Raw genomic sequence first — 11,468 nt, 5'->3', positions numbered from 1 at the left:
AGCGATGCTCATGGTAGAAAAAGCGAGATAGAAATAAAAAAAATAGAACAAAAATAAGGTGCTGAACCAAAACAAAGCCGTTTTCCCCGTTACCCTAACGCAGTACCACCGTATGTGTGAAAGGGGAGAAAAAAAAACAGACCCACTCCTGATGCAACCTGGTTGTGAGGCTCATACATGTAGCCCATCGCTGCCGGTCCGACCCTCGTTAAATCCGTCGAAGAACCACGCAATCGGTCCACCAAGCAATCCATGACTCCTTTTTGACGCCCTTACAATCCCCGTTTGAATAAGAAACCCAGAGAGCCGAATATGCTGCCGAGGTGTTGCGTCACGGTGCAGCTTTCTCGTGGCCATGAGAGCCGTGCGCCGCAACACACCCTGTCTTCAGCATCGGCTACATCATCCTGACCCACACTGTGAAAACAGTGAGAAGGCCTCATCCAGGAGAAGTAGTCGCAAATGACGCGCCAAGCGTATCGCGATTCCCTCAGGCAGTTTGTGGCTGGCTGAAGCATGTGCGAAGTGTCCTGGCGACTCCTATTCCACATCAAGTCGCCAGGAAATCCCATCCACGGGCGTTGATCAGACGCTCCCAGTCCCAGCTCTCTTTCTGTACCTCTGGATCATCAGAGCTCATAAGTTCCCAAACTTGATCAACAACCTCTTTTGCGAATCCAATGTTGCCTAGCCCAGTGCATGCAATCAGTCCGGCGAAAGCTCGGTTGATCTCGACACGCTGCTCTTCCTCAAACGCTGCACACCCAATCAAAAAGAGGGGCAGCAGAACATTGCTTTGAACCCAACCCTCTGCGGGTAGCTCGTTAATGTATCGGATACCGTCATCGACAGCGCTCTTGATAAAAGGGTGAGGCTTTGAATCTTTGGTTGTGCGATACAGATACACCCATGTCGCTTGGCGATAGAGCATGGAGATTGTGTAGCGAGGGGATCCTGGTGTATGGGGGCACACCCATCCACGCAGACCAGTGTCGATGGCATGTGCTGAGAGCAGAGCTTCGTAGTCCATAATGGGCTCAAGCTTCTCATCGATACGGGCACGAATCTTCCGTCGCAGGTTGCTAATCTTGGAGATGAAGCCAAACAGACCGTCCGATACGCCAATAAGCCCCGCTGTTTCCGGGCTGATCTTGAAGGGCAGGTTGAAGTCGTCCATCATCGGTACCTCGGCGCCGTCAAGGGATGTGATCTGGCTAGCGATCCAGTGGTAGTAGAAGAACTCGTCAAAGAGCGTCTGGAATTCTGGGTTAGAGGACTTCTGGTTCATCGCAATCTGCTTTGCCGCAATCATGTGCATCCGGTATTCACCCGATGTGTTGCCGTCGCATATCGAATGTAGAAGGTGAAGAAGGATCTGTGCCACGTTAGAGTCTTCGTAGACCATGACCCCGCCTTCGCCGGCCTTTTGCCGTTCGAGATCGTGCTTGAGAAGCTGCAGAGCTTTGCCTCGATGGAAAGCCTGTCTGTCTTCGTACTCCTGCAATGGGTTGACAGAGTACATATGAGAGGCAGATAGACACAATACTGAATGCATCAAGCCTTCGTGCTGGAGGGCCATGGGCAGCAAGATCTTAGTAAAAGGGTTTGTTGACTTGTCTCCGTGTAAGGTGAGTACGGCGCTGGCCCTGCTGACAAAATGCTGGAGGAGATTGCGATCGAGATCGTTCTCAACGCCCTCCATTAGAGGCGGCAGCTCGAACTTGACATCTTGACTTCGCTTCCGGGCTGTTGCAGTGTTAGCCTGGCCCACTCCTGAAAAAGCAAAGGGGGTTGAGGTAGAACTACAAACCTTCTGCTGCGCGCTCCTTTCCGCTCTTCCAAATCTCGACAGGCTTGTAACCTTCGCAATGAATGTTGTTCTTTTGACATGACAAGCCTACTCATCGTTAGCATACACTTGGCAGCGCTGGGGTTGGGTGTGCGATTACAGAATGGCTTGGTCTCGTCACACTTCTTCTTTCGCTTCCGGCATGTCGTGCAGCCAGTCTTTGATCGAGCTTTGGCTTGCTTGGCAAGGGTCGTTGGTGAGCGAGGAGGGTGTATCCTTGGTCGACCACGGGCTCGTCTTATCCGAACTGGTTCTGTTGGGGAGATGGGAGCGTCTTCCGGAGATGGCTCTTCCTTGACATCGGCCAGTTGCAGTTCCGTCTCTTCCACTTTTGGCACTACCTCGAGGGATCCTGTTCGTCCGTCTGTCCTCTCTTCTGACGTTGTATCTGGGATGGTGAATACGTTTGAATCGTAGCTGGGAGTGGTAAATGGGGAGTCGCTAGCGGAAGACATGGAGGGCTGTGGCGATGAGCTCGTGCTCATCCGGGTGTGCGCGCCTGGCGGCGAAGGGCCGAAGGAATTGGTTGAGATCATTCGGTCCAAGAGTCGGAGACGTTTGGGAGACTACTGGTAGGAGGGAGCATGCATTGGAAGTGTGGTTGTTTCTACGCGCGGATGGTTACGCAAAGTAAGAGACGCTGACTGGCAGGCAGGCTGGCTGACAGGCTGGGGAGGGGGAAGTGCGTGCGTGTGGATGCGGCACGGCGCAATGCAGGAAAGCAGCCACCAGGAGTTATCTTGTGTTACCGCCGGTCAATGCTGGCTCGCAAAAGCACAGGTTAGTTGTGGAACGGTGCGGCAACTGCTGGAGCGGAAGATGGGCAGCGTGTCGTAGGAGGGTCCAAGCGGTCCGCTTCTGATGCCTCGAGCGATCGCACGGTAGGTTGCGTGAGAGCGGGGGGAATGCGTCTTTAGCGAGTCGTGGGCAGCGCGGAACATCCAATAAGGTTGGGGAGGAACTAACGGCAAAAGAGCGTCGTTCCGAGATGAACGGCTGAGCTGAACACAGACCAGGACGGGCAGGGATGGGGGGCAAAGCCAGTTCACTGGGAGATGTTTCGATGTCAATGTCGATGTTGATGGTTGGAAGGGCCGAAGTGAGAGATGAGTCGCGGGAGGGTGCGGAGGCGCGATAAAAGGCGTGGCGATGGTGTGTGCTCGAACGGGTGGGATATGTCGATTAGGTATTAGAGTGCAGGGCCGGACAGCTCGAGCCTGGCAACGCAGCAACGCAACGCAACGCAACGCAGCAAGGTAGGGTAGGCAGGCGAGAGGATATAGTGTGTGTTAAAGTAGCGTCGCAGCAGCAGGACCAAGTCGCTTCCAAACTGGTTAATGGAGGATAATCCCAGAAGTAATCCACCAGTCCCGCTGTATCCATGACCCTGGGCCGCCATCAACTTAAAGCAGAGACTCGACCGACGCTCGCAGTCCAGCACCGGGCAGGCAAAGGACAGTGTGAGCACAGCTGGCAATTGTATTGGAAAGCCGCAGCTGACTTGCCCGTCCATCCTGCTGGCGCGAACGCTACATTGTCTACAGTTTTTGCAAAACCTGATGAAGCATTGAAACGTGATGTTGCTAGTCTGTGTATCGAATGGTGCATGAATCGCTTTGGAGCGGCTTCATCTCATCGCTCGTCTGCTAGCCACCTCGCCCTCCTCGTTGGCTGCACAAGCTTCTCAGCGTCGAAGCTGGTGACCCGGCAGTAGCAGGGGGCAGGCTGCAGGTCGTGGTGTGAACGCCTTAGTAGGCCCTGCACGCATCCCATACCATTTCGATTGACCACTTGCTGACAGCCCAGGCTCGGCTGGCCATGCTTTCGGCACCCTTCTCGATCTGCTGCTGATTGTCACCACTCAGACACGATCAATTCACCACCAGGCACTGGAGCGGCTAGCAACTGCGCGCGGCACTTGGGAGTGCTAAGGCGCCCTTTGTCGATTATCTGCCCCACTTTGCAGACGCCCAGCATATCGTGCTACATCTCCGCGATGCTTTGCGTGTGTGACCTGACGACGCTACTTCTCCACACTTGTGCTCCGGTCGAATCGGACACGCTGCTGCGGCTCTAGAGCGTTCTTGTGCGGCAGGACCAAAGGCAATCGTAACACGCCGATAATCGACCAGGCTGTGTTGAGTGTTTCCAGCAGCAAGCCACATGTCAGGGATGGCGAGGCCTAAGGGATCCTCACGTCGACAGCCGTCCTGGCTGGTAGGCTCGTAAAGCAACGGCCAGCCAAAGTCTGTTCGAGATGTCATAAGCTCGCATGCACAGTCCCCGCAATCACGACGCGTGTAAGCGAGTAGCAATCACAATCGGCCTACAATCAATCTAGCGCTGCTTTGGGCTTAACTGACGAGTTTTCATATGTGCATCTACCTGCGTGGCGAGTACACTGCCGACGATCTAGGATAGCCCTCTTTTTCTTTTCTTTTTTTAAATCTTGGAGTATGCAGTGTTTTTGCGCGAGGCGATTCCCTGCGTGTTGAGGATCTGGTTACTTTGCGGCCGGAGCGGGACGACGGGCACAAAGGGGGCACGCTCCCAGCGCTGGCTCCTGGCGTGTTTCCGCAGTACCCTGACCTGCCTTCGGTCCCAGCCGAACGCTATGACGGGGCCGACAGAAGAAAGACAATTGCCACGCTCGTCTGGGAGTTTAGTGCAGAGCGCATGTACGGACATAGCATGCATCTATGTCCGTATGTACATATGTAGCATGCTAGGCACATCTTGTCCTTGGACACACTTCCTAATCGAGATGTGACTTGGGCAGCATATACTGTGGCGTTTTTCTCCAGCGACGGCGGTAGCTTTTTTGGGGGGTGCAGCTTGCCGCCAAATCTTGTTGGCGAATCAAGCAGTTGAAGCCACTCAGCCAGCATGAGTCGGTAGAGAAGTATCATGTTTCGGTTCGGCCGTCTCATGGCGATGTGGAGCTAGGCGGCCCACACCTGCTTCGATGTTGCCGTTTCCAATTTACTACAACGAGCTTCTTTTGGACCGCAATGTCCGCAGCTGACGAGTGTCATGACGCATCACACCCTCGGGGCCAGGTCTGGTGGCTGCTCAAGGGGGATGGGATGAGGATGAGCTGGAGAAGGGGTCAGATCCGGTGTCCCTGCGTGTGATGGCGGCATTCTCCTCCACGGTAGGTGGTGGGTATTAGCCCGTTTCTGTGTTTTGAAAAGTAACGGGCGCATGCAGCCGAGAGAAGACACGGCGAATGACTTGCAGCAATTAGTGGTGGGGATTTGCTGCGGGGTCACTTGGGATCGCCATGGCGTTCCATTCGCTAGCAAGGTCGTCGACGCCGCCGCCGATAGCTGCAGTTGGCAGCTGCATGTGCAGCAATTGTTGAGCGAGGTTCGAGAGACTTCTGAGGCCGAGTGGGCACGACTAGGAACTAGTATCGGCGTGCCAGGGAGGACCATGATGGTTCTTGACACCTGTCATGACGTCTTCTGCGACGGTTGCGTTGGCATCTTCTCAATCAGGAGAGACTCAGACGAGGTGGGCGGGATACGGGTCGTCGGATGGGCAATACGAAAGCTGCATGTCTGTGGCGGGTTGGCATGTCGAACATACCGGCTTCGATCCGAAGTTCCGTCTAGAGTGCAGTGCGACCAGAGTGAAAAGCCTTGCGTGTGTGTGCAGTCAGCCCTCTGCAAGCACTACGCTTCATTCACAGCCATAGCTCGACGACGACGACTCGTACTCCTCAATCCCGTCCAATCTCTGTCGTCGCCCGTCGTGGGTGAAACGCATGGTATATCCCGGCATTTCCAGCAGATGCGTGTGCGGGCGGATGATCGACTGACATTTTGAGTTTATTCGCTCCGAGCAGACTGTCATTACTAAAGAAAAACATGGCCTTTGGCAGCGGCATTCTTCTCCACAAGGAACCCGAGATGCAGCCATGACTCTTGCACTTGCAACCAAGCGGCTCTATCCGTGGAAGCTCGTCGCCGGCGCAATCAGGAAGCGCCGAATGAGATATGCTGCGGCCAATTGCATTAGTCGGCTTCCATTCCATTGTCTTGATTTTACATGTCTGATGCTTCCTGCAAGCCATGCTGTGGCATCTTGTGATGTAATTTCTACATGTTTCCGCAATAGCAATGCCATATCTGTTGATATTAGTCGAGCAGTGACCAAATGCCGTGCAACCAGCGCGATGGCTTTGAAGCTGTGCAACCAACCCTCGTGGACGGACGACCTGCGTGTTCGGGTGCCGGATAAATGTTTTGCCGGGCTCAGTCGCGCTCTGACGCGTTGCGGGCATTCCTCACCGATTACTACATACAGATTCATCAAGGAACAGTGTCGACTCGTGAATCCAGCCCAAGCCATACCACTATGCGCTTGGAGACTAAGAGTCGCCTATACTCAAACTATTAGCGACGGTCGACATGTTTAACTTCACTCCCCTGCTGGGCGCGCAAAGCTCGTCGCCAGCATCACAGTCATTACTAGAGTTCGACGGTGGTATTCAGATCCTCATAGATGTTGGCTGGGACGAGGACTTTAGCGTAGAGCAGCTGAAGGAAATTGAGAGGTAGGTTTCTGAGCGCATGGTTGAATCAGTGCAGATAGTGTTTTTGCCTCCCGAACCGAGCTGCGCATGCGCCCGGGTGACTGCACTGTAGAGATACACTATATGCATACAAGTCGACTGACCCCAATGCTCCAGACATGTTCCCACACTCTCCTTCATCCTTCTCACCCACGCGACCACAGCGCATCTCGGCGCCTACGTACACTGCTGTAAGAACTTCCCTTTGTTCACGCGAATACCCGTCTACGCCACAAATCCCGTCATATCACTCGGTCGGACGCTTCTGCAGGACCTCTACGAATCAACGCCTCTTGCTTCGTCAATCATCCCCACTGAAGCCCTCAATGAGTCGGCATACTCTTTCTCCTCGGCACTCAAGGGCGGAAAGAACCCCAATATCCTCCTCCAGGCGCCGACCGCTCAAGAGATTGCCGATTACTTTGCCAGGATCAATCCGTTGCGATACTCGCAGCCACATCAGCCTATTCCGTCGCCCCACTCGCCGCCACTAAACGGTCTTACCATCACTGCATACAGCGCTGGACATACACTGGGAGGTTCGATATGGCACATCCAACATGGCATGGAGTCTGTCGTATATGCCGTCGACTGGAACCAGGCGAGAGAGCATGTTCTCTCCGGAGCTGCATGGCTCGGAGGTCCTGGCACTAGTGGCTCCGAGGTTTTAGAACAACTGCGTCGTCCAACTGCTTTGATCTGCAGTAGTAGGAATACCGACATGGTCAAAGTCGCCAAGCCACCAAGCAAACGAGACGAAGCGTTGATCGAAATGATACGAGATACAGTAGCCAATGGTGGAACTGTCTTGATTCCATCAGACTCCAGCGCCCGTGTTCTTGAGCTTGCATATCTTCTCGAAGAGACCTGGCATCGCGAAACAGCAGAGGGCGGTAATGGTCCTCTGGCCAACACAAAGATATATCTTGCGAGCCGGACAGCAGGTGCAACAATGCGTTATGTACGGAGTATGTTGGAGTGGATGGAGGAAGGCATTGTCAAAGAATTCGAAGCAAGTGCAGCAGATCAGGATCGGAGGAATAAAGGCGGAAAGGATGAGGACAGGGCCAAGATTCCATTCGATTTCAGGCACGTCACCCTATTGGAGCGCAAGACACGCGTGGCTCGTATGCTTGCTGCTGATGGGCCGCGGGTGATTCTGGCAAGCGACACCACACTCGAGTGGGGATTCTCCAAAGACGCCCTCCGAAGTTTGGCCTCTGATGAGAAAAATCTCGTTATCCTCACCGAAAGATCAGGTGAATTGGGCGAAAAGAGAAAAGGGCTAGGCAGATATCTCTGGGACCTGTGGAATCAGCGTAACACGTCACCGGGACAAGATGCACCTTCTACCACCGTGATCAATGCTTCGGGTGATCAGATACCATGGAAGACCGTACGGGCGGCCGCATTAGAGGGTGATGAGGTTCCGCTTTATCAGCAATTTCTGGCTAGTCAAAGACAGCGACAAACTACAATGGGTGGAGACAACGCAGCTTTGCTTGAAACATCCGCGGACGTGGTGGACGATCGATCATCGACTGAATCAGAAAGCTCAGAGGGCTCTGGGGATGGGTATCGAGGAAAAGCCTTGAATGCGACTGTTGCTCTGCAACATGCACGCAACAAGCTCGGTATGACAGATGCTGAGCTCGGCGTCAATGTACTTGTCCGCCGCAAAAATGTCTACGACTACGAAGTGCAGGGCAAGAAAGGCAAAGAGAGAATGTTTCCGTTCCAGGCAAAGAAGCGTCGGACAGATGACTTTGGCGACCTCATCCGACCAGAAGACTTTGCGCGTGCCGAAGAAGAGGACAACACAGCCGGGGAGGCGCTTCGTGGCGAGGATGCAAAGAAGGAAAATGCTGTTGGTCAAAAGAGGAGATGGGATGACCTAGCCAACAACGTTGACAATGTCAAGGCAACTGCGCAACAAAAGCGGCGGAAAGAAAGGGAAGGTCGGGAGGGCGAGGACGAAGAGTCGGATAGCGAGCCGGAGGAAGATCCCGACAAAGTCGAAGGACCTTCAAAGGTCATCATCGAGTCTGAAGCGCTCCAGATCCAGTGTCGGATAGCTTTTGTCGATTTCTCAGGTCTACACGACCGCCGCACTATCCAGCAGCTGATTCCCCTGATCAAACCGCGAAAGTTGATTTTTGTTGGCGGAGAGCAAGGCGAAACCCTTGAACTTGCAGAAATCAGCCGCATAGCGCTAAATGCCAACACGGATTCCGCCAGCGCTATCAGCGTCTTCACACCCACTGTGGGCGTGGTAATTGACGCCAGTGTCGACACTAATGCATGGAGTGTCAAGCTCAGTCGAAATATGGTGCGCAACCTACGTTGGCAGAATGTCCGTGGCATGGGCGTCGTGGCCATCACGGGCCGTCTTGCAGCTGCAAGCCTGGAACCCGAAGTGAAGGAAGAAGCCGACACACCTGCGAAGAAGAAGGCCCGTGTCGATGCTCCCGCTATCCCTGTCTCGAGCGATAACAATAACGACACGCCTGTCCTCGACGTTGTCCCTGCCAACATGGCGACGGCAGTTCGTTCCGTCGCCCAACCCTTCCATGTGGGCGACCTGCGTCTTGCTGATCTCAGAAAGCTCATGAATGCAAATGGCATGCAAGCCGAGTTCCGCGGAGAGGGTATACTCGTTGTCAATGGCACTGTAGCGGTCAGGAAGACGGCCACAGGTCAAATTGAGATTGACGGTGGCGCATATGGAAATTTCGATCCAAGGACCAACGATGCGGCAACATTTTCGCGGGTTAGGAGACAGATTTACGAAGGCTTGGCCGTGGTTGCTGGGGGGTGAGGATGATGGAGGGGGCTATGGGGCGGGTGAATGGTCTACAAGGAGTTCTGTTAAATGGGGACAATGTGAGAAGGTTCAGCAGTTTTTTTCTGTCTGAAGCTTAATGTTATGAAATGTTTGGTGCCATCTTGTCATCTAGTAGAATAAAGATATCTAACTTGGTAACGCCTTTTCTCAAGTCTTTGCTAGTGACCAAAGCATCTTGAAATGCTGTGAGACATCATTGCTTGCTAAGTTACATAATCATCCCAATGTGTGTGTGTGTGAATGGAGTAGATGGAATGAGGGTGAAGTCTGTCGAACATTCTCGATGACGAGCTATGGCCCAAACGCGACATCCCACTTCAACCACCCCGCAATCCCAAACAAAGTCCAGCGTCGAGTCGCAACAACAAACACAGCACTGTAATACCCGACCCAGATTTTGCCCGCCATGGTGATCAACTACAGCAAGTGGGTAAGTCCAATGTGGTTCCTGTGTCGTTGCGACAACCTCTAATTATGTGCAAAGGACGCCCTCGAGCTCTCCGACGACAGCGACATCGAAGTACACCCCAATGTTGACAAGAAGTCGTTTATCCGCGCAAAACAAGCCCAGATTCACCAGGAGCGCGAGCAGCGTCGCCACCAAATAAAAACACTGAAGTATGAGCGCATCATCAACGATGGCCTCACAGAACGCGTCGATCGACTCCTCACCGCGCTCAAGTCGCACAAGGACAAGCAGACCGAGGGCAGCGGCGCGAGCGATGACCAACTTGTATTCCAAGCCATGATGGAGAGCATGATGGACATGAAGGCTGGCAAAGACGGCGGCGCAGACAGGCCGCCAACGCCCCCAGAGGGTGTGCATGAACATATAAAAGACAAGCCCACATACCCGCAGATGATGGCGAGTCTGGTAGACGCGGTGAAGAAGGATATCGACGAGCAAAAGAGCGAGGAGCCTAGATATGACTTGTTCATCAAAGGTCTGGAGAAAGAGAAGGAGCGGATACAGGATCTACAGAGCCAATTGCTTGCAAAATTAGCAGAGCTAGAGAAGGAGGAGAAGAGGCACATCACCAGCGACGATTTACACGAGGGTTTCAACTATTCCAACGTCAAAAAAGCCGAAGAGGACAAGAAGAAAGCCTCCACTGCAGCATCGTCGTCAACAGGTTCGAAGAAAGAAACTACAGTCGAACTGCTCAACGCTCCCAAACGACCAGACGCCACACGCTCAGACACAGGCCAGTCTTCTGGTGCAGACGCCGACATAGAAGAAGGAACCATTGCCGGTGCCACCGGAGACAACGAAGACGACATCACCGCATCTCCCCTTGCACAATCGTTTGCCAAGATCAAGGCAGGAGACTGGTATGCCTGTCTGCAATTCCTCATGCAACACCCTGAAATTCTTTCGGAAAAAGAAACAGACGGCCTTCTAGTTGAAGCGTTCAATGCCGAGCTCGACGGCAAACCCAAGCATGCCCGACAATGCGTACACCAAGGCCTGCTACTGCAGTACTGCCGCCAACTCGGCGGAAGACAAGGTGTAGAGCTCTTCTTCAAGCGCATCCAAACAAAAGACCACCAAGCCGGTAAAATGTTCAACGACGACGTCGACTCAACATACCACCGCATCAAGACGCGCGCAGCCGAAATCCTCAAGGAGCGCGCCGAGAACCCTCAGGGCGAAGGCGCAGGCGTTGAACAAATCCAACTACATGCTGTGGATCCAAACACGCAAATCAACATTTCCGTTCCCCCCAAGGAACCCACAGCAACGGATCCCGAGGAACGAGAGGCAGAAGTCCAGGCGAGACAGATTTTCGAGTCGTTCCCACCGGGCTTGCAGCGCGCGCTTGAGAGCGGCAAGCTGGATGAGGTGAACAAGGTCCTTGCTAAGATGAGCGTGGATGAGGCGGAAGAGGTGGTGGAGAAGCTGGGGCAGGGCGGCATGTTGAGTCTGGAAGAGGGTGTTATTGATGCTACGACTGAGGAGGGCCAGCGCGTCATGAGTGAGATTGAGAAGAACCGTGCTATGCCTGGTGCGAAGGAATGATGGGGATAGTAATGTTCTTCTTGTCCGGATCAGATAAAGGTTGAAAATATGGTTTACGACGTCATAATATGTCAAGGTGAGGTTTAATTGTACATTATTCTTTATTTTTATTTTCAATGCCTGACGCAGTTACCACTACTATCTATGAATATCAAAGTTGTTATTCCAATACAAG

General features: G+C 53.4%; 2 protein-coding genes across 2 annotated transcripts; one reads left to right on the top strand and one right to left on the bottom strand.

Moving 5' to 3' along the window:
• Positions 1–453: 453 nt before the first annotated feature.
• Positions 454–2,494, bottom strand: PSV08DRAFT_1632 (fungal-specific transcription factor domain-containing protein). The gene is made up of 3 exons (XM_014222697.2): positions 1,950–2,494; positions 1,811–1,897; positions 454–1,746 (listed from the first exon to the last, which is right to left on the bottom strand). Exons 1-3 carry the CDS (start codon positions 2,383–2,385, stop codon positions 551–553), a joined length of 1,719 nt encoding a protein of 572 aa, XP_014078172.2. The 5' UTR covers positions 2,386–2,494; the 3' UTR covers positions 454–550.
• Positions 2,495–6,264: 3,770 nt separating this feature from the next.
• PSV08DRAFT_406480 (cleavage and polyadenylation specificity factor subunit 2) lies at positions 6,265–11,408 on the top strand (the record flags this gene model as incomplete). The annotated part of the gene is made up of 11 exons (XM_066093742.1): positions 6,265–6,410; positions 6,546–7,261; positions 7,292–7,425; positions 7,459–7,581; positions 7,612–7,882; positions 7,916–8,097; positions 8,134–8,700; positions 8,743–9,000; positions 9,034–9,242; positions 9,648–9,699; positions 9,758–11,408. 11 exons carry the CDS (start codon positions 6,265–6,267, stop codon positions 11,291–11,293), a joined length of 4,194 nt encoding a protein of 1,397 aa, XP_065949948.1. The 3' UTR covers positions 11,294–11,408.
• Between the last annotated feature and the right edge of the window lie 60 nt (positions 11,409–11,468).

This window comes from Bipolaris maydis (assembly GCF_028858645.1).
Source record: "Bipolaris maydis strain C4 unplaced genomic scaffold PSV08scaffold_1, whole genome shotgun sequence".
Classification (NCBI taxonomy): Eukaryota; Fungi; Ascomycota; class Dothideomycetes; order Pleosporales; family Pleosporaceae; genus Bipolaris; species Bipolaris maydis.
This window is presented reverse-complemented; position numbering and strand designations above follow the sequence as displayed.

What these genes read in the sequence shown, in the direction of transcription:
- PSV08DRAFT_1632 (XM_014222697.2), bottom strand. Translation starts at nt 2,385, where the DNA reads ATGATCTCAACCAATTCCTTCGGCCCTTCGCCGCCAGGCGCGCACACC. An exon ending in TGACGAGACCAAGCCATTCT is followed by an intron (nt 1,898 to 1,949) that starts GTAATCGCACAC and finishes AACGATGAGTAG; the next exon opens with GCTTGTCATGTCAAAAGAAC. An exon ending in AAAGGAGCGCGCAGCAGAAG is followed by an intron (nt 1,747 to 1,810) that starts GTTTGTAGTTCT and finishes ACACTGCAACAG; the next exon opens with CCCGGAAGCGAAGTCAAGAT.